Source organism: Aedes albopictus, chromosome 2, assembly GCF_035046485.1.
Source record: "Aedes albopictus strain Foshan chromosome 2, AalbF5, whole genome shotgun sequence".
NCBI lineage: Eukaryota > Metazoa > Arthropoda > Insecta > Diptera > Culicidae > Aedes > Aedes albopictus.
The window spans coordinates 161,853,075-161,875,657 of NC_085137.1; the positions used below are offsets into that span (position 1 = coordinate 161,853,075).

Here is a 22,583-nt window from a genome sequence, read left to right on the forward strand (position 1 = left end):
CTGATTCGAGGACATTTTGACCATGACACCAAAACTAGGCATGCGACGGCTCTATCTTCATGATTTTCCATATCCATCATTTTAGTAACCATAAAAAGGACCAGTGACCTCCCTGGCCAACCCGTGGCCACCGGAATGTGCCCTGGAGGAACCTGTTTCGGCTTTGACGCCAAAACTAGGCATGCGACGTCTTTATCTTCATGATTTACCATATTCATCATCTTAGTAACCATGAAAAGGACCAGTGACCTCCCTGACCATTCCGTGGCCACCGAAATGTACCCTGGAGGAACCTGTTACGTGGACATTTTGACCATGACGCCCAAACTAGGCATACGACGTCTTTATCTTCATGATTTTCCATATCCATCATCTTAGTAATAATGAAAAGGACCAGTGACCTCCCTGGCCATTCCGTGGCCATCGGAATGTACCCTGGGGGAATCTGTTTCGAAGGCATTTTGACCATGACGCCAAAACTAGGCATGCGACTACGTAATTTTTCATATCCATTGTCTTAGTTACCGTTACTGGTCCAGTGACCTTCCTGTCCAATCCGTGGTCACCGGACTTTGCCTTGAAGGAACCTGTTTTGAGAACAATTTTGACCAAGGTGCTAAAACTAGGCATGCAATGGCTCTATCTTTTTGATGTTATATATCTTGGGTAAATCGCCAATTGTTACACACCTTGAAAACTCGCCAATTGTTGCACATCCCATAAGAAAAGCATGGAGTGTGCAACAATCAACGAGTTTTTAAGGTTTGCAATAATTGGCGATTTAGTAACCGTGAAAAAGACCAGCGCTCACAGTTCCTACTCTATATGAGGGCGGTCATACATATGATTTTCACTTATAGCATGATGGATCTGTTAATTTGATGTATACTTGCCTCCCAAAAGCGTTTTTTGTATTGTTTATAAAAAATGGGTTCAATCTAATTTTTAGTTTTGTAATTCTCGAATAGAAAGAAATAAAAAATAGTTTTTTTTGCTTCACGGAGCCGAATTTTGTAGCTTGTAGTTTTGTAGTTTTGATTACCAAATGATTTGCATACAGTCATACCTTGGTATAACGTAGCCTCGATATTAAGTAACTTAATATTACGTAACCTTCATCTCAATATAAGTGGAAATGGCAATTATGCGACTGAATCAAGGTTATACCAGTATAATCTTAATTTGATTCTATAATTGCTCATTTCCACTTTAAATCAACCTTAAGTTTGCATGTAAAGTAATGATTGCTCTAAATACACCGTATAGCTGCATGCAATAAGGCTTCAGCACCGTGGTTACTTGGGATGGCACACCATTTTGACGTTTGGCGGTGCTATAACTCCAAATTTGTTGCACTTACCTGACTTACAGGTAAGAAGCATTGCAGTTAAACCGTTCGCACCAACTGAACGTCTACTGCAGTATACTGTACTTATTCTTGACATATCATTCCTACTGAAGCATATATAGCCTTCAAACTCCAAAAGACATGACAGGAGACAGCAGTGGAAGCAAATTCGGTTTCATGCGATACTGCGAGTTATAACGCCTGGGCAAGTCTTAGAAGAACCCCGCAGAAAATCGCTTAACAAATTCTGTGATAAATCCCTAGTGAAATTTCTTGTTATTGTTCTGGTGAAATTCCGTGATATATCCCCGGATGAATTTCTACCGAAATATGCAAAGGTATTCTTGGTATAATTCCTAAAGGAATTCATGGATTAATCACATGAATAATTTATGTAGAAATGCCAGGTGAAGTACCAAAGGGAATTTCTGGAGGAATTCGAAGGAAACTTCTAGAGGAATCACAGCAAGAATCCATGGAAAAGGGAAAATTCCGGAAGGAATCATTAAAAGAAGTGCTTTGAAAAAAAAAATGAGGCATCCCTAGAGTAATTCAACAGGGTTTCCTGGAACCAGAAATCTTTGATTGAATCTCTGAAGAAATTCCTGGTAGGTTTTGCGAAATCTTAGCATGAATTTTCGGAAGAATTACCGGTGAAATCCCTGGTAAAATTTTAGAAGAGAGTTCAAAATGTGCAGAATAAGTTCAAGCAAATTCTAGCAAATACTTCTTGAGCAGGAATAGTTCAAGTATTAGAGCATTGCAGGTATGACTGGGAGAATCCCAGTAGAAATGTTTAAGGGAATGGCAGGATGAATCCTTGAAAATATCCCTTGAATCCCATGAGGAATCCTAGAGAAACCCCAAGGGAAATTCCCGGAGTAATCATATCGAGCACTTTTGGAGTAATTTCAAAGCCATTTTAGCGAAATTCTAGCAGATTTAAGCCAGTAGGAGTAAATGGAAAAGTTTGAAACTCCTGGGTGAATTTCCGAGTGAATTTTGGAGGATTCCCAAGAGGATCAGAAATTTTGCATTTTCCACTGCTGTAAATGAAATGATGTATACTCCAACGCAAACTGCTAGGGGATTTACTTATAATCACATGAACAGATAATGTTTGACGCTTGAGCAGTTCGAGATGTAAAAATGGAAAAGAATCTTGTTTTATGCGATATTGGTTTAAATAGTTGGATTTAAAAAGGTATGCTATAAAATTGACTTTTGAAGATAGGTATATAATCAAAAAACATGTAAGAAAGGCTGAAATCATTGTTGGGTGAATAATATAATTTTTGTTGTTAGGTTATATCGAGGTATGACTGTATACTGATATTAGTTTGAGCGATCCACGGTACTCACAGCTGCTTAAGAATAGTGAAATGTTATGTATAGAGAGGGTAAAAGCTGTCAGTTTTCAGTGCATTAAAGATACGACTCTTAAGTGACTAATCTAGTCGCAAACAGTCGCAGCTGAACTCGTCAGTAAATTATTGTTTTATATTATAGGGAAGCTTTACAAAATAACGTCTGAAGAGATCCCCTTACGATCTTACCATTTTTCCGGCTTGTTTAAAATTTTCAGTTTTTTAGACTTAGTTGAAAAATCATAAGCCAGTCACACTTATACAAATAAGATGATAAAGTATAGCATCTAAATTTTACATTCACATTATTTTCAACCATATAAGAATTGAACACAATCAACTAAATACATGCTGAATGGTAGAGTAATGAATGCAAACGACTGAAATTAAAAAAAAATCAATAAACTTTATGTTACCACAATGATATCACAGTTGATTGTGATCAAAGTTTTAGACCTATGGTGGAACCACTGTGCAGCGGCCTTGCATTATGAGAAGTATGCAGTTCGCAAGTTTTTTTTTGCCTTTCTGGATTTGTGGAAAGTTCAGGTAAGGAATCGCTCAAGAAATGAGGAAGGTTTTGATTTTTCTTGACTCCAGTACGGAACTGAGAAGAAACGTTAATTCAAATAGAGCTCTCTGTGTTGAATGTCTTGACCGTACCGGTAAAGAAAAAATAATGCACTGAACAGAAATTACTTGAGCGATACCTAGCATAAACCCGTGGTCACCGGAACATGTCTTAGAGGACGGCTCTATCTTCATAATTTTTATATTCATTGTCTTGGTAACCGTTACCCCCAGTGGCCACTAGTGTAACAGGAAGGTCACTGGTCCTATTTTGGTAACGAAGATGAAAAAATACGAAAAAAAAAACATGAAGAGCCATAGCATGCCTTGTTTTGGCAACATGGGCAAAATGTGTTCGGAACAGGTTTCTTCAGGGCAAATTCCAGTGGCCAGAAGTTAACCAGAGGGGTGACTGGCACTGTTTACGATTACAAAGATGATGTACATGAAATATCATGAAGATAGGAAACCACTATAGCCACAGTTGTGAAGGTGTGATTATTCAGTATAAGCATGCTGGTGGTGACAGGTTCGATTCGCGGTCGGTAGAGGAACTTTTCGTGAAGGATTTTTTCTTGACTTCCTTCGTTATAGAGTATCTTTGTGCCTGCCACACGATATACACATGCAAAATGATTATATGCAGAGGAAGCTCTCAGTTAATGACTCTGGAAGTGCTCATAGAACACTAAGCTGAGAATCAGGCTTCGCCCCAGTACGGACGTTACACAAAAAAGAAAAAATTAAAGATCATGGAGATAGAGCCCTTGCATGGCTGGTAGCCACGGGTTAACCAGAGAGGTCACTCACAGTTTTTTTGGTTACAAAGATAATGGATATGGAAAATCATGAAAATAGAGCTGTCACATACCTCGTTTTGTCGTCATGGTCAAAATGTCATCGAAACAGGTTAATCCAGGGCACATTCCTGTGGCCACGGGTTGGCCAGGGAAATCACTGATCATTTTCATTATTACTAAGATGATGAATATGAAAAATCATGAAGATAAAGTCGTCGCATGCCTAGTTCTGGCGTCATGGTCAAAATGTCCTCGTAACAGGTTCCTCCAGGGTACATTCCGGTGGCCACGGGACGGCCAGGGAGGTCACTGGTCCTTTTCATGGTTACTAACATGATGAATATGGAAAATCATGAAGATAAAGACGTTGCATGCCTAGTTTTGGCGTCAAAGCCGAAACAGGTTCCTCCAGGGCATATTCCGGTGGCCACGGGTTGACCAGGGAGGTCACTAGTCATTTTCATGGTTACTATGTTGATTGATATGGAAAATCATGAAGATAGAGCCGTCGCATGCCTAGTTTTGGCGTCATGGTCAAAATGTCATCGAAACAAGTTCCTCCAGGGTACATTACTGTGGCCACGGGTTGGCCAGGGAGGTCACTGATCATTTTCATTATTACTAAGATGATGGATATGAAAAATCATGAAGATAAAGTCGTCGCATGCCTAGTTCTGGCGTCATGGTCAAAATGTCCTTGTAACAGGTTCCTCCAGGGTACATTCCGGTGGCCACGGGACGGCCAGGGAGGTCACTGGTCCTTTTCATGGTTACTAACATGATGAATATGGAAAATCATGAAGATAAAGACGTTGCATGCCTAGTTTTGGCGTCAAAGCCGAAACAGGTTCCTCCAGGGTACATTCCGGTGGCCACGGGACGGCCAGGGAGGTCACTAGTCATTTTCATGGTTACTAAGACGATTGATATGGAAAATCATGAAGATAGAGCCGTCGCATGCCTAGTTTTGTTGTCATGGTCAAAATGTCCTCGAAACAGGTCCCTCCAGGGCACATTCCGGTGGCCACGAGTTGGCCAAGGAAGGGCACTGGTACTTTCCACGGTTACTAAGATGATGTACATGAAAAATCATGAAGATAGAGCCGTCGCATGCCTAGTTTTGGTGCCATAACTGAAATGTCCACGAAACAGGTTCCCGCGAGGGCCATTCCGACACCCGGGACAGGACCAGATCGTGTTGACCGGTTCCACATGTCCACTATCAGACGCCCATTATCCAGTTGGACATTTTTGTCGAAGACACCAACATTGTATCTAGTAAAGCATATAAACCATAATTGAAAGCGTATGCCGTGTACTGAGTACACGACGCGACCGCTCGTGTAACGGTCTGGTTCAAAAAAAAGTTACACGAGCGGTCGCACCGGTGTACTGAGTACACATTCAAAATGTGAGGTTAGAATTACGTATTTTTCGAGTACTTCCCGTGCATTTTTTCGTCTTTTTTCTGCCTTACTAACAAGAAGAAGAGTGGATCTTGGAATAGGACCAACACCCGGTTCAATTTGGTGCGAATTTCGATTATTTTTTTGCATTTTTCTGAGACGCGTGTACTCAGTACACGCAAGCGACTGATGGTGGGTTAATAGCACTAATCATTTCAACTTCCAGAGACAGTCCATTCGTGTAGTTATTTCAATCTCTGCTCTATAATCGAACTGTAGGCATTGCAGTGCAATATGCAATGTTGTTGTGGGAAAATACTGCACCACGCAAACAAGCACATTGTTGTTAGGATAGACAAACACCTCGTCGCTTACAGCACCGGTCAAATCCCACGAAGCCAAAACGGTGCAGTTGCATCATTATAATTGGCACACCACACGTCGCCGTCTTCAACGGCGGTGAACTTCTTTTCCCCAAGCAAGAGACACATTTCATAATCCCGATCTCGTCGATTCACCGAAAAATACGCTATAGCATCGATCACCGAGATCAACGAATGTGTGCGCAGATGATGCAGAGATAGCGGTAGATATAAAAGTGTATCGCTCTTTGGCAATCTAGGGCGCCTCGCCGGCGATGATGAGAGCGCTACGGTACGTTTGTTGTGCCAGTGGAGAGCGATTACAGATGCGCGGTGATCCCGGGCGGTCGCCGTACGGTCACCGATGACGGTCATCCGAAAGCATAGCCAGTCTGCAGCACAACAACACTGAGAGCTGAGAGATGAATGAATACCTAAAATGCGAGAAAGGGGTGAAAGAAAAGGATGCACCACAGACTGTCAGACAGTCAGCGTTGTTAGACTGGGATTTCCCCGACGAGACGACACGAGCAATCCGGACCAGTGATGAGCGGCGTGTGGATCGGATGCGAAGAGAAGAGGCATTTAAATGTCAATGACTGTTCGTCCGGTCGATGAGCACCGATTGCAATTCTTCGATTCTAACTTCGACACTAAGCCGGCTATTTGTGTGTTAGTTGTTGCAATTTGAGAAGAATGTTAAGTCATACATAATGCTTGCTCGGTTTGAATGTCAAGGGCGAATTGTTGAAGTTATGTTTAAGACTTCCATGACGCTTAATAAGATCTTTTAGGCGATTCAAATAATTTGGCTTCTCTGGTCAAATCAATCGTAGCTCTTGTTGTGTCCTCAATAACGATCATATCTTGCTCTATAAATCCATAAGTTTTTGCTCATGCATCTCTAAATTTTCCGAAGCTTTGATCAATTCGACATTGATTGAACCACTAGATTAATCAATACTTACTAATTAGTACTAGACAATCTTAGCTCGCTGTTATTGTTTTGTCGAGTTCGATGAAAGTGGTCGGTTTTGTTAGAAACAGTAGTGTTGTGGACAGGGTGAGAAACAATCCGAACTTCCTAAAGCTTCTTTTTTTCGCAGGCATTCATCGTAACGTCATCCTTCATCGCCGACTGACTACTTCTAAGCTGGCTGCCGCTGCACGGTCATAATCTCTCAAATTACAATCTATGACCTCGTTACATGAACCCTATATAGCACAGCTCGCCATCCAAACCCCATTCGCCAACCGCTCAGCTCAATCTGTTTGGTGTTATATTTCCTGACCAAATGATCTAAATTTAAAAACGGCCTCCTCATGTGTACATATACAAAATCCCGCTCACTTGATGATGCCCTCGGCTGGCTTGGCTGGTGTTACTATTTTCGATTACATTCTACTTCCTCGGCGGACGGGATGGGATGGGACAAGGCAAAGTACCCGGCCGGCGTACCGCGTTCGCGCACAGTGGTCATGCGTGGGAAACGTCGCACCCGCCGCCGTGTGCTACTTTCGACTTTCGAGTGCCCTAATTCTAATTCGCTCTTACCCTTTCTCATTGCAGATCGCCTGTAAGTTGAAGACACGGAAATCCGTCGTTTCTAGCACGCATTGCCCATTCGCGGAGCTCTCGGTTTGGCAAATCTGAAAGAACTTGCCTTTTCGGCGTGTGCTCTCATCGATCCCCCCTGTATTGAGTGCTCAACTGCGATCTGAAACTGACCGATCTGGATCGGTTCGGGGCTACGGACGCGGGCCAACAACATCCCAGCAACCAGTATTCGTGAACAACGGTGATATTCCACTACCCTAGTGTGCTGTGCAAACAAAAAAGAAGAAGAAATAACCCAGCCTGCTGAGAAAGCACGGTCGAAGGTTGAAGAAGAAGAAGAAGAAACGTGTCGTCGTCGGCGCATCCCACTGTGACAGGTGGTGATCGTGTAATTTTGTCCTGCGCGCGTGTGTGAGAGAGAAAAGCAAAAGAAATTATACCAGTCAAAAAGTGAGTACCGCTCTGCTAAGCGTACTGTGTGAAGCTAAAGTATCCGCTGAAATATTCCATTCTGTGTTTCCCCACCTTATTTGGTGCAATCATACTCATCGGCGAAGAAAAATTTGAGTGATCTTACTACGTGCTATCTCTGTTTTCCTTCCGGAATCTCGTTTGTCTTCGGTATCTCCGCGGATTTAGGTGGCCAAGTCTCGCAGTGGTGTGTTGTGTTCCGGCTAGAAGCCTAAGCCTTAAGAAGTGAGTCAACAAGCGGAGAAGCAAAGCAAGAAGAAGAAGGGGAAGAGAGGAGAGGAGTGCATTCAGTTGTTTTTTCGGTGTGTCCTCCGGCGTCATCATGAACGTGATGAACAATAGTAGCGGCGACGAGGAGCAGGTCGAGTGCCCACTGTGCATGGAACCCCTAGAAGTGGACGATCTCAACTTCTATCCATGTACATGTGGTTATCAGGTGAGTTTCTTGGAAAATGTCTTAGTTAAAGTCAACCATTTGGGCAAGAGCACCTTTTTGGGCACCTGCTGCTGTAGCTAAGTCAATTTTTAGCCAAATGACTTAATTTTTGGAATGCGGTAAGATACGCACAGTATCCAGCCATGTACAAAATTTCATATCAATTGGTTTGAGTTTGGCTGAGTTATACCAGCAAGTTCCCAAAATAGGTGCTCCTGCCCAAATGGTCCCAGACCCTATATTAATTTAATACCTAAAAAAACATTAAAAAAATGCGAAATTTTAACTTAAGTAAAAACATCTAATACACTTCGATGCCGGAATAGTTGATTCCGGACCACTGAAGCCATGTAGTGCGAGCTAACTCCTCAGCCAATTCATTTCCAGCAGTGGAAGAATGACCACGTATCCATACTTAGTGAATAACATTTGCTAAATTCAACTCCTCGATTAGAGTTCGCCAAGCCAACTTCGAACTGAAGTAGGCCGAAGCAAGTGCTTTAACCCTTATGTGGCCAACAGGGTTCCCGGGCACCCAGCGCCCATTTAAAAAGCACGGTGTAGAAAAAAGCAAAAAGTTTGTCGGACACATAACGGTTAATAACAGCCTGGCTATCTGAAAAGAAGCATATTACGTGCTGCTGAAGTGCTAATTCCACTCCGCACATAAGAACAAAGATTTCAGCCTGAAAAACGGTACAGTAAGGTTGATGTAGATTTAGGTCACGAGAGCTGTCTGAGCTGCCTCAAAAGATATGATGAGCTTTAGCATCACAATTAGCGGAAGGCCTTTTGAAGTGCAGTATGCGATGACTTGCTTGGAAGCATCCATAGGGGATGGTTCATCATGCGGTAAATAAATCGAACAATAGACGTATTTTCTGTTGAGGTTTCCAACAGCAACATCAATTGTGATAGCAGGTGGTTAATTCAGAGACAAGTGTAGCAACGATTGCGTTGTTGACAAGCACACAGGCTCGAGGCTTGACACGCAAGTTGGTCATTTCATTTTTACTGAAAGTAGCAAACACCGGTGTCACAAGGCTTCCTAAATTGAAATTCCCCTTACGAAAGTGTGATTCTTGGGCTAAGGCCTCTTAGAATGTATCATTTTGCATTAGTCTGCAAAAATTAATCGTTGCTGTTCTTTCATGCTGAAGATTGATCTGAGTTATCCTAACCGTAGGGTAAGTGTGTCCATCGTTGTGGTATTAAGGTAAATTCATTTTTAAAACAATGATCGTACCATCTAATGAAGGGTTGCAAAACGTTAGTTGGTAGTTTTCTATCCAAATTTGCTTGAAAAAATATAAAAACTATCGTTTCTCTCTGTTTTCGATCATAAATCGCTTACCACAACATTAGGCACACTGTTCCTATTATGGAGGTAAAATTTAATTTTGGTTCCTCCCTGGGCTTGGATTATATCTTCCAGGAAGCTTTGATTTCAGGCATGTGGTGGATGTGCTTTGCAGTAATGATTGGAATAGCTGAATGTATAATCAATGGCAAACAATTCTGTAAAAATCAGATCTTCAAATCATCTGATATAGTTATACTGATCATGATGCTGCATAGTATATCGAACATTTGTCGAAGTCATTTATGTGCCGGGAAAATATAATTCCAAGTTGGTGAGAATATTACAAACTGAGGGAGGGTAATAGGCCCAGTCAGACCCCTGAATGGGCAATGTGGGTTAGTGTATGGAAATGCCATTGAAGGTTTGTAATATTCTCCGAGGCTTTCGAAATCCAACAGGGCGCGTCCCCGGGTTGCGGATAGGAGGAAAGGGAGATTTTTCGCATTTGTACTGTAATTAGCCAATGTGATATTATCTCCTATGGTGTTGTAGTGCGAATGAATGATCTCATTCTATGGGAATTCGAACCTTGTAATGTATTGTTTATTAACTTCAATTTTCTAAGCTTGACAAGGTTTTGAAGACAAACATGAGATGAGAGAATAGCCTAATAGGAAAGTCACATCAGCAAAGCTTTTACATATGGGTAATTCTCGCTGAGACCGGCCCACTATTTACATCTTGTCTTCAAAAATGTTTAGGGTGTCGATTTTCTGAAAGCCTTCGCCTAAAAAGTAAGAAAAACGCATTTGGTTACTCAAATTGATGGACCCCTGCTAGTTAGAGCCACAACAATTTTTGCATACCCCTCGATTTTGACCAAATAGTGGCTCACTTAAACCGTTATAACTCGAAAGTTTCTCCAACAACCACCTCAAAACGAATTGTTGTTGAAAAGAGGAAAGATAGAGCTACTATTTCCAATAATAAAAAGTTGGGTCGGCCATATTGATTTTGGCCGCCATTTTGGATTTTTATACCAAAACATTTTTTCACCATGAGGGCAACCACCGATTTTCAAAATTTTTGCATCAATTGAAAGCTGGGACATTTATACATAACATATCAAAAAATTAGAGATGTCTTTTTCTTCTTTCAAAAGTTATCTGCAGTTTTGTAAATTAGGCCACGTTTTCTCCATACATTTCCATGCGCACCGGAAACGACATGCAACAGCATCCGAGTTTACGCCTGCATGTATACACAAAGCCGCGTGCCGCAAAATTTGATCAAATCAGAGGTTCGTTTCCGTTTTTGACTGTTTCTCAATAATGCGGGCATTGTTTTCATAACTTTTTTAGTGTTTTGAAAAGCTTAAGCCTTCAGCTTTCCATTAGTGGGTTCAGAATTCAAATTCGTGTTCGTAAACACTGCTAAATAACGCTGCATTTATGTAAACGGTCGGCACCGGGCCAAGCGCGCAAAAGTAGCATGATTTACAAAACGGCAGATAACTTTTGAAAGAAGAAAAAGACATCTCTAGTTTTCTGATATGTTATGTATAAATGTTCCAGCTTTCAATTAATGCAAAAATTTTGAAAATCGGTGGTTGCCCTCATGGTGAAAAATATGTTTTGGTATAAAAATCCAAGATGGCGACCAAAATCAATATGGCCGACTCAACTTTTTATTATTGGAAATAGTAGCTCTATGTTTCCTCTTTTCATCAACAATTCGTTTTGAGGTGGTTGTTGGAGAAACTTTCGAGTTATATCGGTTTAAGTGAGACACAATTTGACCAAAATCGAGGGGTCTGCAAAAATTGTTGTGGCTCTAACTAACGGGGGGTCCATCAATTTGAGTAACCAAATGCATTTTTCTTACTTTTTAGGCGAGGGCTTTCAGAAAATCCACATCTTAAACATTTTTGAAGACAAGGTGTAAATAGTGGGCCGGTCTCAGCGAGAATTACCCATATGCAAATGCTATCCATGGGGTCATGTATAGCATTTAATATGTATGGCAATGACTGGTTCTTACCTAGCAGGGGTACTACAAGACCACGCGGACAATTCGATCAAAGGCTTAATTGAGAATAATATATTTTCCAGAACTGAAGGAACATTTTTTCCGGGTGACTGGCGAGTCGGAGAGGGTGGAAGTTTCCGTTTGTTATAATTGGCAAAATAAACAATCGGGCATTTTTTCTTTCTATGACTTGCTTGGCATTTTGTGGATTATTGTTTTTTTTTGGTTTTGGAAGGTATGCGATTCACTATTGAGTCTTAAAATTATTTTGCATCTGAATAGCATTGATATTGTCAAGTCTATACCAACACCCTAATCCCACACCAAAATACTCTTTTCCTATCCCATGGCGTTTATGTGGTCAGCAAAGACTATTCAGCCATTAACCCCCCCCCCCCCCCCCCCCCTTATCATCGGCTTTGGACTGACTTGCGCTCTCATTGCCCCACCAAATGCTGCAAAATGAAAATGAAAATGAAAAATGAAAATTTAATTTTGGTTCTTATTGTTGCGGTATCCCATTGAAATCATATGGGATACCGCAACATTAGGAACACTACCGCAACAATAGGAACACTGCAGCGAAAAATTTAAGGAAAATATTATTTTAAAATAGGTTTTTGGGCAAATCTTAAGCACACAATAGTGCAATCTCATAATTTAAGCATAATACATCTATTAAAAATGCCTTTTGGTAACATTTCAGTCGAAAAAGTGCTCAATTGCCACTACCGCAACATTAGGTACTACCACAACGAAGTGAACAATTACCCTAGCTGCTACTCAAACTAAGCAAGACATATTTCTTTACAATCACAGCACAAAAAATAGATGCTATCAAATTAGATTGGTATCGATTGGAAAATGCAAAAGGCGAGGATACACAGAATACACTGTAAATCGCATTAATTGGAAACCATATAGGTAAAACTTTAAACTAATAAATGGCAACTTCTTAATCCCGCCCTTACTCAGTCTCAAGTTTGAGACTAAAGATGGGCAGCTGATTGTCTCGGAGAAACACAAGGTCCACTACGCTATTGTTATAGTGCTCTAGCACAGTAAGGGCAAAATACTGTGGAGGGTGCCCTAGTGCTCCACAGGCTCCGTTAGTGGTTAGGTTTTCATTAGACCCGCTAACCATATGCAGGGCAAGCATATAGCCCCATAACATCATAAATGAAGGGGTGATCTGACTAGTGGACTAGCCATGTGTAATGAGGCTAATGACCGTCCGTGTACAACATAACAATGTATGACTTGATAAAAGTCGGCATTACTCCCAGCGAAGTGATTGCAAGTAGTTTTATGAAAACTTTTGTTTTCTGTAGTTCATCGCACATTCATGGTTTTGGTAGAAATTTCCTAAATGAAGGATAACGTTCCTCAGCTCCAGGGTCTCCAGTTAGTCTAGTGGTTAAGGCTATGGATCGCCAATCCGGAGACGGCGGGTTCGATTCCCGATCCGGTCGGGAAAATTTTCTCGACTCCCTGGGCATAATGTATCATTATACTTGCCTAACAATGTACACAAATTCATGCAATGACAGGCAAAGAAAGCCCTTAAATTTATAACTGTGGAAGAAGTGCTCAAAGAACACTAAGTTGAAGCAAGGCAGGCCAAGTCCCAGTGAGGACATAGTGCCATAAAGAAGAAGAAGAACGATCATCGGTATCCGGCGTTTTGAGCTACACGGTAAAAAATCTGCACTGTGATATGAACTGATTGACACTTGAATTCGCACTACTGTTCAATCAGTTTGTTATCAATTACATATCATTTGGCCAAGAACATCCAATGCCCCTTCAATTTTTATGGAACTTCACATCAATTCGTTGTTGACAATGTTTTGATTTCAAAACTAGAACTAAAAAAATGTGTTCAGCCGCAGCCAGATTTGATACCAAGTCCTTCAGAGTCACGATCAACTGTTTTACCACTAAACTACTTCACATCTGTTGGAGAGGTGTGAATCGAAGCGAAGCACTTTCTACCACCTGTCATCTATATTTACTTTCATGCCCAAAACAGTCATCACCAAATCAACAGCTTTTCACTTTGGATCGTATTGCTTTTTACAGTAGTGCAAATCGAAGGGATTTTCAGTTGATTTCTCCGGTGGGTTTGTTTTGGTCCTCAAATCAACACTGACAGCATTGCGATCTCAAAGGAAACGCATTTCTAATCATGTTGATTAGAACATTGAATAGTTAAGGGATTTTTCCCTTACATCGAGCGTGCAGAATTTTTACCGTGTAGAATTAAGGAAGCAACATGTGGATGAGTTTTAGAGGGAATCTTTTGGAAATCTCAAAGAACTCCTTGAGGAATCCTAAAAAAATATACTTAATGTATTGCAAGGATTGATCAAGCAGAATCGTACAAGATTACATTAAGGAATTGTAAGGAATCCCAGAAGATAGAAATTTAGGAATCCCAAAAGTACTTCTGCAGGAATTCCAAAACGAAGTATTCCATAAAATTTCCTTCAGGTATCCAACAACTCTTTCATACAAATTGTTGTTTGGTAAAAGTCCTCCTTACACTGATTGTGATAGCATGCTTGTGAGCTGAGAAAATAGCAAGTGAGTGTAACTCTTCGGAGGTGAGTGTTCCTATCCTTGACATCATTCAGGGCCCGATACGGTAAGCGCACGGGTATTTAGCACGGCCATCCTGGAGGTTTTTTTTCGGTAGGTATAGCGCGTTTAGTTCACCACTGGACTATCGCACTAGTTTTCACGAGTGCGAAAATGCAAATAAAAGTGCGCGATTGCATCCTATCGACTTAGTGTCTTCAGAGCACTTATTACATTATTACATCGAAGTAATAGTGCGCCGAAGACATCAATTTGATTTGATGCAATCGCGCAGTTTTGTTTATGTTTTCGCACTTGTGAAGACTTACTGCGCATTCCAGTGGTGAACTAAATGCGGTACACATCCAAGGCCATGGTTCTGCGGTTGAATATAAATTAAATCTCTCGCGAGAAAAGCTAAAAAAGATGTTCTACCCAGACAACCAGTAATCGTTCAAAATGTTGCATAAGATGATAAAGTGGAGGCGCATGTAAAATGTACGCAAATCGACCCACTTCATCAGCTTATGCAACATTTTATACGATCACTGGTTGACTGGGTATAGTCACAGATGTAAAGGCCTGGGTATTCAGCGATACCATGCTGAGGGTGACGGGTTCAATACCCGGTTTTCTTGCGTCTGGAGCTGCCCACAGATTTGCGTTGTTCAGACTATCGAAAGGTTTTTCGTAGTCAATGAATATCAAATACATAGAATTTGGAGAATATTCGCTGACATGCTGCAGGGTGATATGGAGCGTGACAATATGGTTCACACATAATCTTCCGGCACGGAATCCTATCTGCTGTCGCCAGACAGTCCTATATCCGATTAACGATAGCTTTGTAAAAAAATTTGAGAACAATACACAGAAGCGTGATGCCACGCTAGTTGTCGCACACAATCAGATCCCCCTTCTTGGGAACCTTCATTGGCGTCTGTGTATCATGTCGGCCGGAAAATTCGTGGTGTCTCAAATATTACAGAATAATTGGTGCAACATTTGCGCGGATGTTGATGGTAGATCGGACGTTCAAAACTTAAAGGAGTTACTCGAAGTGCTCAAACCAACGTTTTAGTTAGTCAATTGAGTCAGTGAGTCAATTGGCATCCTCGATATAGCGAATTCGGTATAACGTACATTTTGCTTCGATCCTAACGTACAACATTTAACATTTTTATTTTTCGCAGGAATAGCCCTTAGATTAACTACGAAATCACCCAAATCAAATGTTTTGTTGCAGTATTAGCCTTGTTACCCAGAATTAGTGCAATTTGGGGAAAAATTAGTGTACGTTATATCCCTTTCGTGACGAACCAGCACAATTGTGCTGTTGAGCGGTAACAGGTTTGCGTATTTTTTCATCTGTTTAGACTTTGTTTTAAGTAATGTAAACTGTTTTTTTTTCATAATTCAGCCATTACTTATACTTGTATGTGTGTAAACAAACTTTTGTTTACGTTGCCTATGGGATTTACCACTACAAGGCAAACAAAAAGTGGACAAAAATCGTAAAACATGAAAAAGTTTTACCTGTCGCATATTTTTTATTTCCGATTTATCTAGGTAGTCTAAGCTAGAAATTGAAAGATAAAGAGTAGTGCTTCCAAATGTGGAAAAACAGTTGTTGTTTTGTTGGGAAATCTAATAGTTCTGGAGAGCCAAAGTTGAGCTATTTGTATGGAAATTTTACTTTTTTGTGCTTCGTCCCGAAAGGGATATCGAAGTAAAATGTACGTTATATCAAAGCAGAAAAAACGAAATGACTTTTTCGTGAAAACTCAAGTTTTTCATTATTGGTTTTGTGAATTTCACCGAAATCATTATTTGGGATTACTTTCACGTCGAATACATCAATACTAGCATAAAAATATTAAATATTTGTCAGCTTCGATATAACGTACACTTCAATATAACGTACAAAGAGAAAACTTTTTTGTACGTTATACCGAAGAGTACCTGTAGTAGCCGTCTCCACTCGGTTCATGGCTGTTTGTCTCCAGTTCCGCATTCTGCGTAGGGTAAAAAAACTACATATTCATTTTCGGCTGATGCAGATGTGGTATTTTTTTATCTGTATTAATGAGATTTTTAGCGCTTTACTTCCCTTCTGAATCAAGTACTCACAATCTGCGAGTTTGTCGGGAGTGGGATTCGATCCCAGGTTTTTGGCGTGATAGTCACGTGTTTTAACCAGACCTGCAAAGTATCAGTGTCAGTGCCTGTTTTTCAGCCAAAAATGAATATTGCAGCGGTCGTTTTCAGTTCCTCGATGTGAGAACGGACAGAGTCCGAGAGCTCCATTCGTGAGCGACCCAACAAGGTCAATTCCCAATCATCCACACGCTACTCATTCTGACAGGCTATTCGTCTCAATCGGTGGCTTGTGAGAGTGAGTGCCCTATACGTTACCATGGGTGAAAACACTCAACTACAGAAAATTGAATGGAAATTTAGCCCTGTCAGCTCTCGCTTTCAGCACGCTGCGTGCGAGTGTGAGTATGTATTTCATTTCGCTCCCGTGTTGCTGATCGGAAATCAACATTAACAGGAAAACCAAAACGGAGAAAATGAAAAAAAGCAAAATATCGCTCCCAAAAAGGCCTGTCGAAAAATTGCAGCACTGGCTTTAAGCATCACACCAGGTCCGCTTCAGATGTGGTACACTTGGTTCTTAGTATGTGAGAAACCCATTTAACTACATAATCCCGTTCGCTATTGTCTCGCGTGGAAGCGAAAACAATAGATGCGCGAGTGTTTAATATTGATTGAATATTGTGTTGTTCCATGTTTTGAAAGCATATGGTTTGGCTTAGGGGTTGTTCATAAACCACGTAGACTTTTTGAGAGGGGGGAGGGGGTGTCTGACCAAGTCTACGTTCCATACAATTTTCAAAATTTTGGTATAGACAAAAGTCTACAAGGGGGAGGGGGGTCTGAGATTGCCAAAATTTGGTCTACGTGGTTCATGAGCAGTCTCTTATTGATGTGTCTTTTGTTGCGTTCAGCTGTTATCGTATAGAAAAGTGATCAAATCACATAACCAGCCATAGGTGACACCCACACACCTAATTTGAAATGCCGGGATCTCAGCATTTTCTCAAAATTTCGCAGAGATCCGCATCCGAGCGCTCGGCAAACAACAACATAACCGAGATCTCAGCAACTTTGGTAGTTCATTACTGAGGTTCGGCAACTGTTTTGCTGAGAATCAGCTAACGAATGCAGTTTTGACTGATATATCAGTTTTTGAATTTGCTGAGTAGTCGGCTTACGCCGAAAGCCGAACCCGCGTGCAGATTGACAATGTACCCTACACTGAGGATACTGCAGCACTGAAACTCTAACTTAATTTTTTACCATAAGAATTTCTTGCGGAAATCATAGTTACAAACTATGATTTCGGATTTAAAGCGTCAACTATTATTCTAATACTGTTACTGTATAAATTTTATAACACTATCGTATGAAAATCATACCAATAACGTTAGTAAGTTGAAACTGTGTCTTATGATTATCATACATACTTGATTTTTTTTTAAATTAAATGATATTGTAGAAAGTAAAGTGTATGCTGAATAGGATAAATACTAGTGGATGGTGGACACACAAAAAGCGGAGCGACGCTGCCTTCAAAACGGATGTTTTCCAGCTGTTGCAGTTTGGGTTCCGGAGCTGTGAGATGGATGCATGGGCCCCACTCAAATCCTTGTATTCGGTGAGATCGAACGATTTTGTTCATTGTTTATTTTATTATATCTGGTATAATCAGGTAAATGTGTATAATACATACTTTTCATACCATGAAATGCATTACATAAATGCTTTCTCGCCAAGGGAAGCATCCCATAAAAGCCCATCCAATTTCCAACTCCAGATATCTATGAAGTGGCCCAAGTTCTTGGACATCTTCTTCTTCTTCTTCTTCTTGGCGTAACGTCCTCACTGGGACAAACCCTGCTTCTCAGCTTAATGTTCTATGAGCACTTCCACAGTTATTAACTGAGAGCTTCCTCTGCCAATGACCATTTTGCATGTGTATATCGTGTGGCAGGCACGAAGATACTCTATGTCCAAGGAAGTCAAGGAAATTTACTTTACGAAAAGATCCTGGACCGACCGGGAATCGAACCCGTCACCCTCAGCATGGTCATGCTGAATACCCGTGCGTTTACCGCGTCGGCTATATGGGCCCTGGTTCTTGGACATATTCTGAGTAGATATCTAATCAACATTTCCTCTCCATCCCCGCTGATCGTAAGGACCTGGCCAGGTGTCGAACAAAGAGGTCGTTCAATGAAAGGTTTGTCAAGTCCCAGGCAACTTTTCTGGCGCATTAAACGTCTCTATCGACAGCCACCCCAGGATGTGTACGGTCGGCTATGCTATGCTATGCTTAAGGCCGGACGGGACGGTGGTTGAATCGACCGCCATTGCTCTGTTGCTAGTAAGATGCAAATCTCAACTTCTACTTCATATTTTTGACTAGAAATTTGATCGTTCATTTGCTCACTTGTGGTGCACAATCGACTAAAGTTTCAGCTACGTCAGTGCAGTGGAACTTGATATTTGCTTCTTCAAAATCGCGAGGCAAATTGTTAGAAAGAGAGGTAAGATAGGAAAAATTACACGTCGTCCCGTGCGGCCTTAAGCACTATTCAAAAAAAGAGAAACATTTTTTCTCATCTCTCTGAGGGCCTTTTACATCCGCTCGGGCCCCCGGCCCCCACAATCGTTAATCCTGGCCTGGGTTCGTAACTTGGGATTATTGTCAGGTTGCGAACCCGTGTTTAGAATGATTGTACTGTAATGTACAGTAATGATTCTTCTTCTTGGCTTTCACTGGGGCACGTTCGGTGTAGTACTAGATTTGTAGTAATGAGCTGAATTTTAGTATGGTGAGAAGGTCAATTCTCCGTTTCTGCAATGAAATGGTACAAAAAGCGTGGGTATTATGATTCCTTGCCTAATTTGATGCTGTTTGAGCAAAACTTTGGATAACTATGTTGTTTATGTTGCAAGAAATGGAGCAAACAGCAACACTGTTGCCCAAAGTTTTGCTCAAACAGCATCAAATTAGTCAAGGAATCATAATACCCACGCTTTTTGCACCATTTCATTGCAGAAACGGAGAATTCACCTTCTCACCATATTAAAATTCAGCTCATTACTACAAAACTAGTACATCACCGATCTGTCCTCTTGATAAGCGCCGCATGAGACTGGGCGCTAAGTAGGAGACTGATTCGGTATTGGGGAGCGTTGTCGGTTCGAATACCGGAATACAACAATAGGGTCTTCTACCATTTGGGCAGGTGTACCTATTTTGGGTACTTGTCGCTATAACTAAGTCAATTTCAAACCGATTGACTTGAAATTTTGTATAGTGTTAGGCACGTGCAGTATCTAACTCTGTACAAAAATTCAAATTGATCGGTTTGAAATTGATTTAGTTATAGCGGCAAGTGCCCAAAAGAGGTACACCTGCCCAAATGGTACAATACCCTACTAGTCGCGACATTATCTTGGCTGAAATCTTTTTATGTAAATCGATCGCTCCTTCATGTTTTCATTTCCACAGGATTCATATTACATAGTAGTACCTATACCTATAATATATAAAATAACAGAATTACAGAAACTTCGATTTGAAAATTGAGTTGTCAACACTCATACCCAACGTTATCCGTTTGATTTCCTCCTCGACAGATCTGCCGGTTCTGCTGGCACAGGATCCGCACCGACGAGAACGAGCTGTGTCCCGCGTGTCGGAAGGCGTACCCGGAAAACCCGGCCGACTTCACGCCCCTGTCGCAGGAGCAGATCGCAGCATTCAAGGCGGAGAAGCGACAACGGGACCAGCAGCGGAAGGCGAAAATCTCCGAAAACCGGAAACATTTAGCCAACGTGCGGGTGGTGCAGAAGAACCTGGTATTCGTCGTCGGACTGCCGCCGAGATTGGCAGATCCCGAAGTAAGTAGCATCGGGTCTGATGGTGGATTTTTATTTGGTTGTTCAGTTCATGGTTTATGGATTTTTGTTGACGCTTCAAACTCGGCCTGAAGACTAGCAGGAGTGAATGCATAAGTTTGGCATTTGATACTAATTTATGCATTCACTTCTGCTGATCTTCTGTGCAGATGATCTTCAGTTAGTTTTAGTTATTGTTTCTTTCTAGTCCTATAATGCTCTGTTATTAGTGAAGTGGGTACTATTTTCCTTTACAATTCCCAGCAGAAAAATTGACGGATTTGTTTCTTGCTTTCTCATCCTAGATTCTCAAAAAGCATGAATACTTTGGCAAATACGGCAAGATTCATAAAGTTGTTATAAACCCTAGTACAACGTACGCAGGAGTCCAGGTAATAAGAGTTCCACGTTTAGGAAGGTAACTGACATTTTTCCTTTGGTTAGTTCTTGTTCCTAAATACAAACACATACACATGTGAATCTCGCAACGTCCTGTTCCCTATTCCCCGAATCTGTTCGTCGGATTTTCATTTTCATTTCCCTATCGCAGCAAGGCCCATCGGCGTCGGCGTACGTGACGTACATCAACAACAACGACGCCCTAAAGGCGATCCAGAGCGTCAACAACATCATGCTCGACAACCGGCTTATTAAGACCAGTTTAGGTACCACGAAGTACTGTAGTCACTTCATGAAAAACCAAACGTGTCCGAAGCCGGATTGCATGTATTTGCACGAGTTGGGAGACCAGGAGGCTAGCTTTACAAAGGAGGTAGGTTTTGAGTGGGTACGGTGCTTCATTTATCATTTATCATTTGTAAAAAAAAATATAATAGTATCATTAAATCTTTTCAATGAGTTCTTCATGAAGACACAACAATTCGATCAAATCTTCCAAAACTTTTGTGAGATAAATAATGAAAATAAAGCTCTGTTTTACTGGACAGAAAAACATGTTCAATGGCTAAAACAATGTTGATGAAAATTTTGCAGAAATTTTTGACGGTATAATCAAGAGGAACCTTGCAGAGTTCCTAAAGAATATCTTAGCAGAGTTCCCAGTTGAATTTTGAAGTCCTTTTGTATTACTGGATAAACTCTGTGATAGTTTTTGTTGGGAGTATTTCTTATGGATTTGAATCTTCAATCAATACCTTTGGGTAATTTTTTGTAGTATATTTTGTGTCCATTCCTGGAAATAATTCTTACAAAACTTCTTATCAAATCATTTGAAAAATGTTTGGAAAGCACGAACACGCTGGCAAATGAAGCGCCGTGAATTGATTATATTGATTGCAACGAAACTGTACTCAAACCAACTTCTGTTTTAGGAAATGCACCAAGGGAAGCACCAAGAGTACGAGAAGCGGCTACACGACACGATGCAGGCCCAGTTAGGTCTGACGCCTGCCAGTGGTGGTGCGGGCCCGGCCGGAGGTACGACGGTGCCGTCCCTCAACGGTGGCCCGGCCGGGGTCGTCAACGGCAGCGGCAGCAACAGTACCAGTGGTGGTGTCGGCAATGGCAACGGTAGCAGTGGCACCGGCGGCAACGGAACCGGAACCGGCACCACCACGAACGGTATTATTGCGAACGGTACAGGCGGCAGTGGCAAAACAGGTGATTCTAAACATATTAGCGACATAACCAATGGACCTATACAAAGCAAAGAAGCTTGGCCAAGCTTATCCACTACGCCGATCAACGGTAGCACTCATGGCAATGGAGGCGGCGGTAGCAATAAGGAGAATAAGATTAACGGTAAAACAGGTGTGTGTGCGTGTTAGGTTTTCTTTTTCTTTGCGTCCTTTTTTTTCTATTTCTCTCAGAAGTAGTACTTGTCCTTGGAAGATTCCTAATTCAAGCCAAACCAAAATTTTAATCAGGCGATTGTGTAACGACAAACGACCGTCGCAGTTTCCATGAGCTAATCCAACAACCACCCCACGATTCAAATCCAGCTGCTAGTCCTGCATTCGACCTACACATCCTTTCCCATTCTGCCTAACTAGCCGTTAGTGCTCGTTGTGCCATTCGTTTTTAACTCCCCATCGTTATTTCAATGCATCTACCTAGAAACGTGCATTCGATTCTTCTTCTTGCACGGGTCGTTTTTTGGTATAACTCAACTTTGAATCAATTCACATTGAAATTTGTACATAAGGAGATAGCGTTACAAACAATCTAATAAGTTCAAAATTCAATGAGTTACAGCAAAAAAAAAGATACGTGCAAACGAAAAAATCGGATGTATTTGAATCATTCGGCTCGATCATCTTTCGTGTGCTTCTATTAACAACATTCCTGCTTGACCGATGAAACAATTCTAACAACCTTTGTGTGTGAGTTTGTGTTTGTGAATGTGGTGTTGGTGGTTGATT

General features: G+C 41.2%; 1 protein-coding gene across 10 annotated transcripts in view; it reads left to right on the forward strand.

Moving 5' to 3' along the window:
- LOC109405894 (transcription factor SPT20 homolog) overlaps nt 1–22,583 on the forward strand; it is a 98,699-nt gene that overhangs the window by 55,551 nt on the left and 20,565 nt on the right. For 5 of the 10 annotated variants that reach the window (XM_029858667.2, XM_029858673.2, XM_029858672.2 and 2 more), the window contains exons 2-6: nt 7,424–8,318; nt 19,942–20,205; nt 20,508–20,594; nt 20,753–20,974; nt 21,534–21,972. In XM_029858667.2, the coding sequence (XP_029714527.1) occupies nt 8,205–8,318; nt 19,942–20,205; nt 20,508–20,594; nt 20,753–20,974; nt 21,534–21,972 (1,126 nt within the window). In that variant the 5' untranslated portion in view covers nt 7,424–8,204. The remainder of the gene's footprint in view (nt 1–7,423; nt 8,319–19,941; nt 20,206–20,507; nt 20,595–20,752; nt 20,975–21,533; nt 21,973–22,583) is intronic. The other 5 variants (XM_029858674.2, XM_029858675.2, XM_029858676.2 and 2 more) reach the window with 3 other exon arrangements.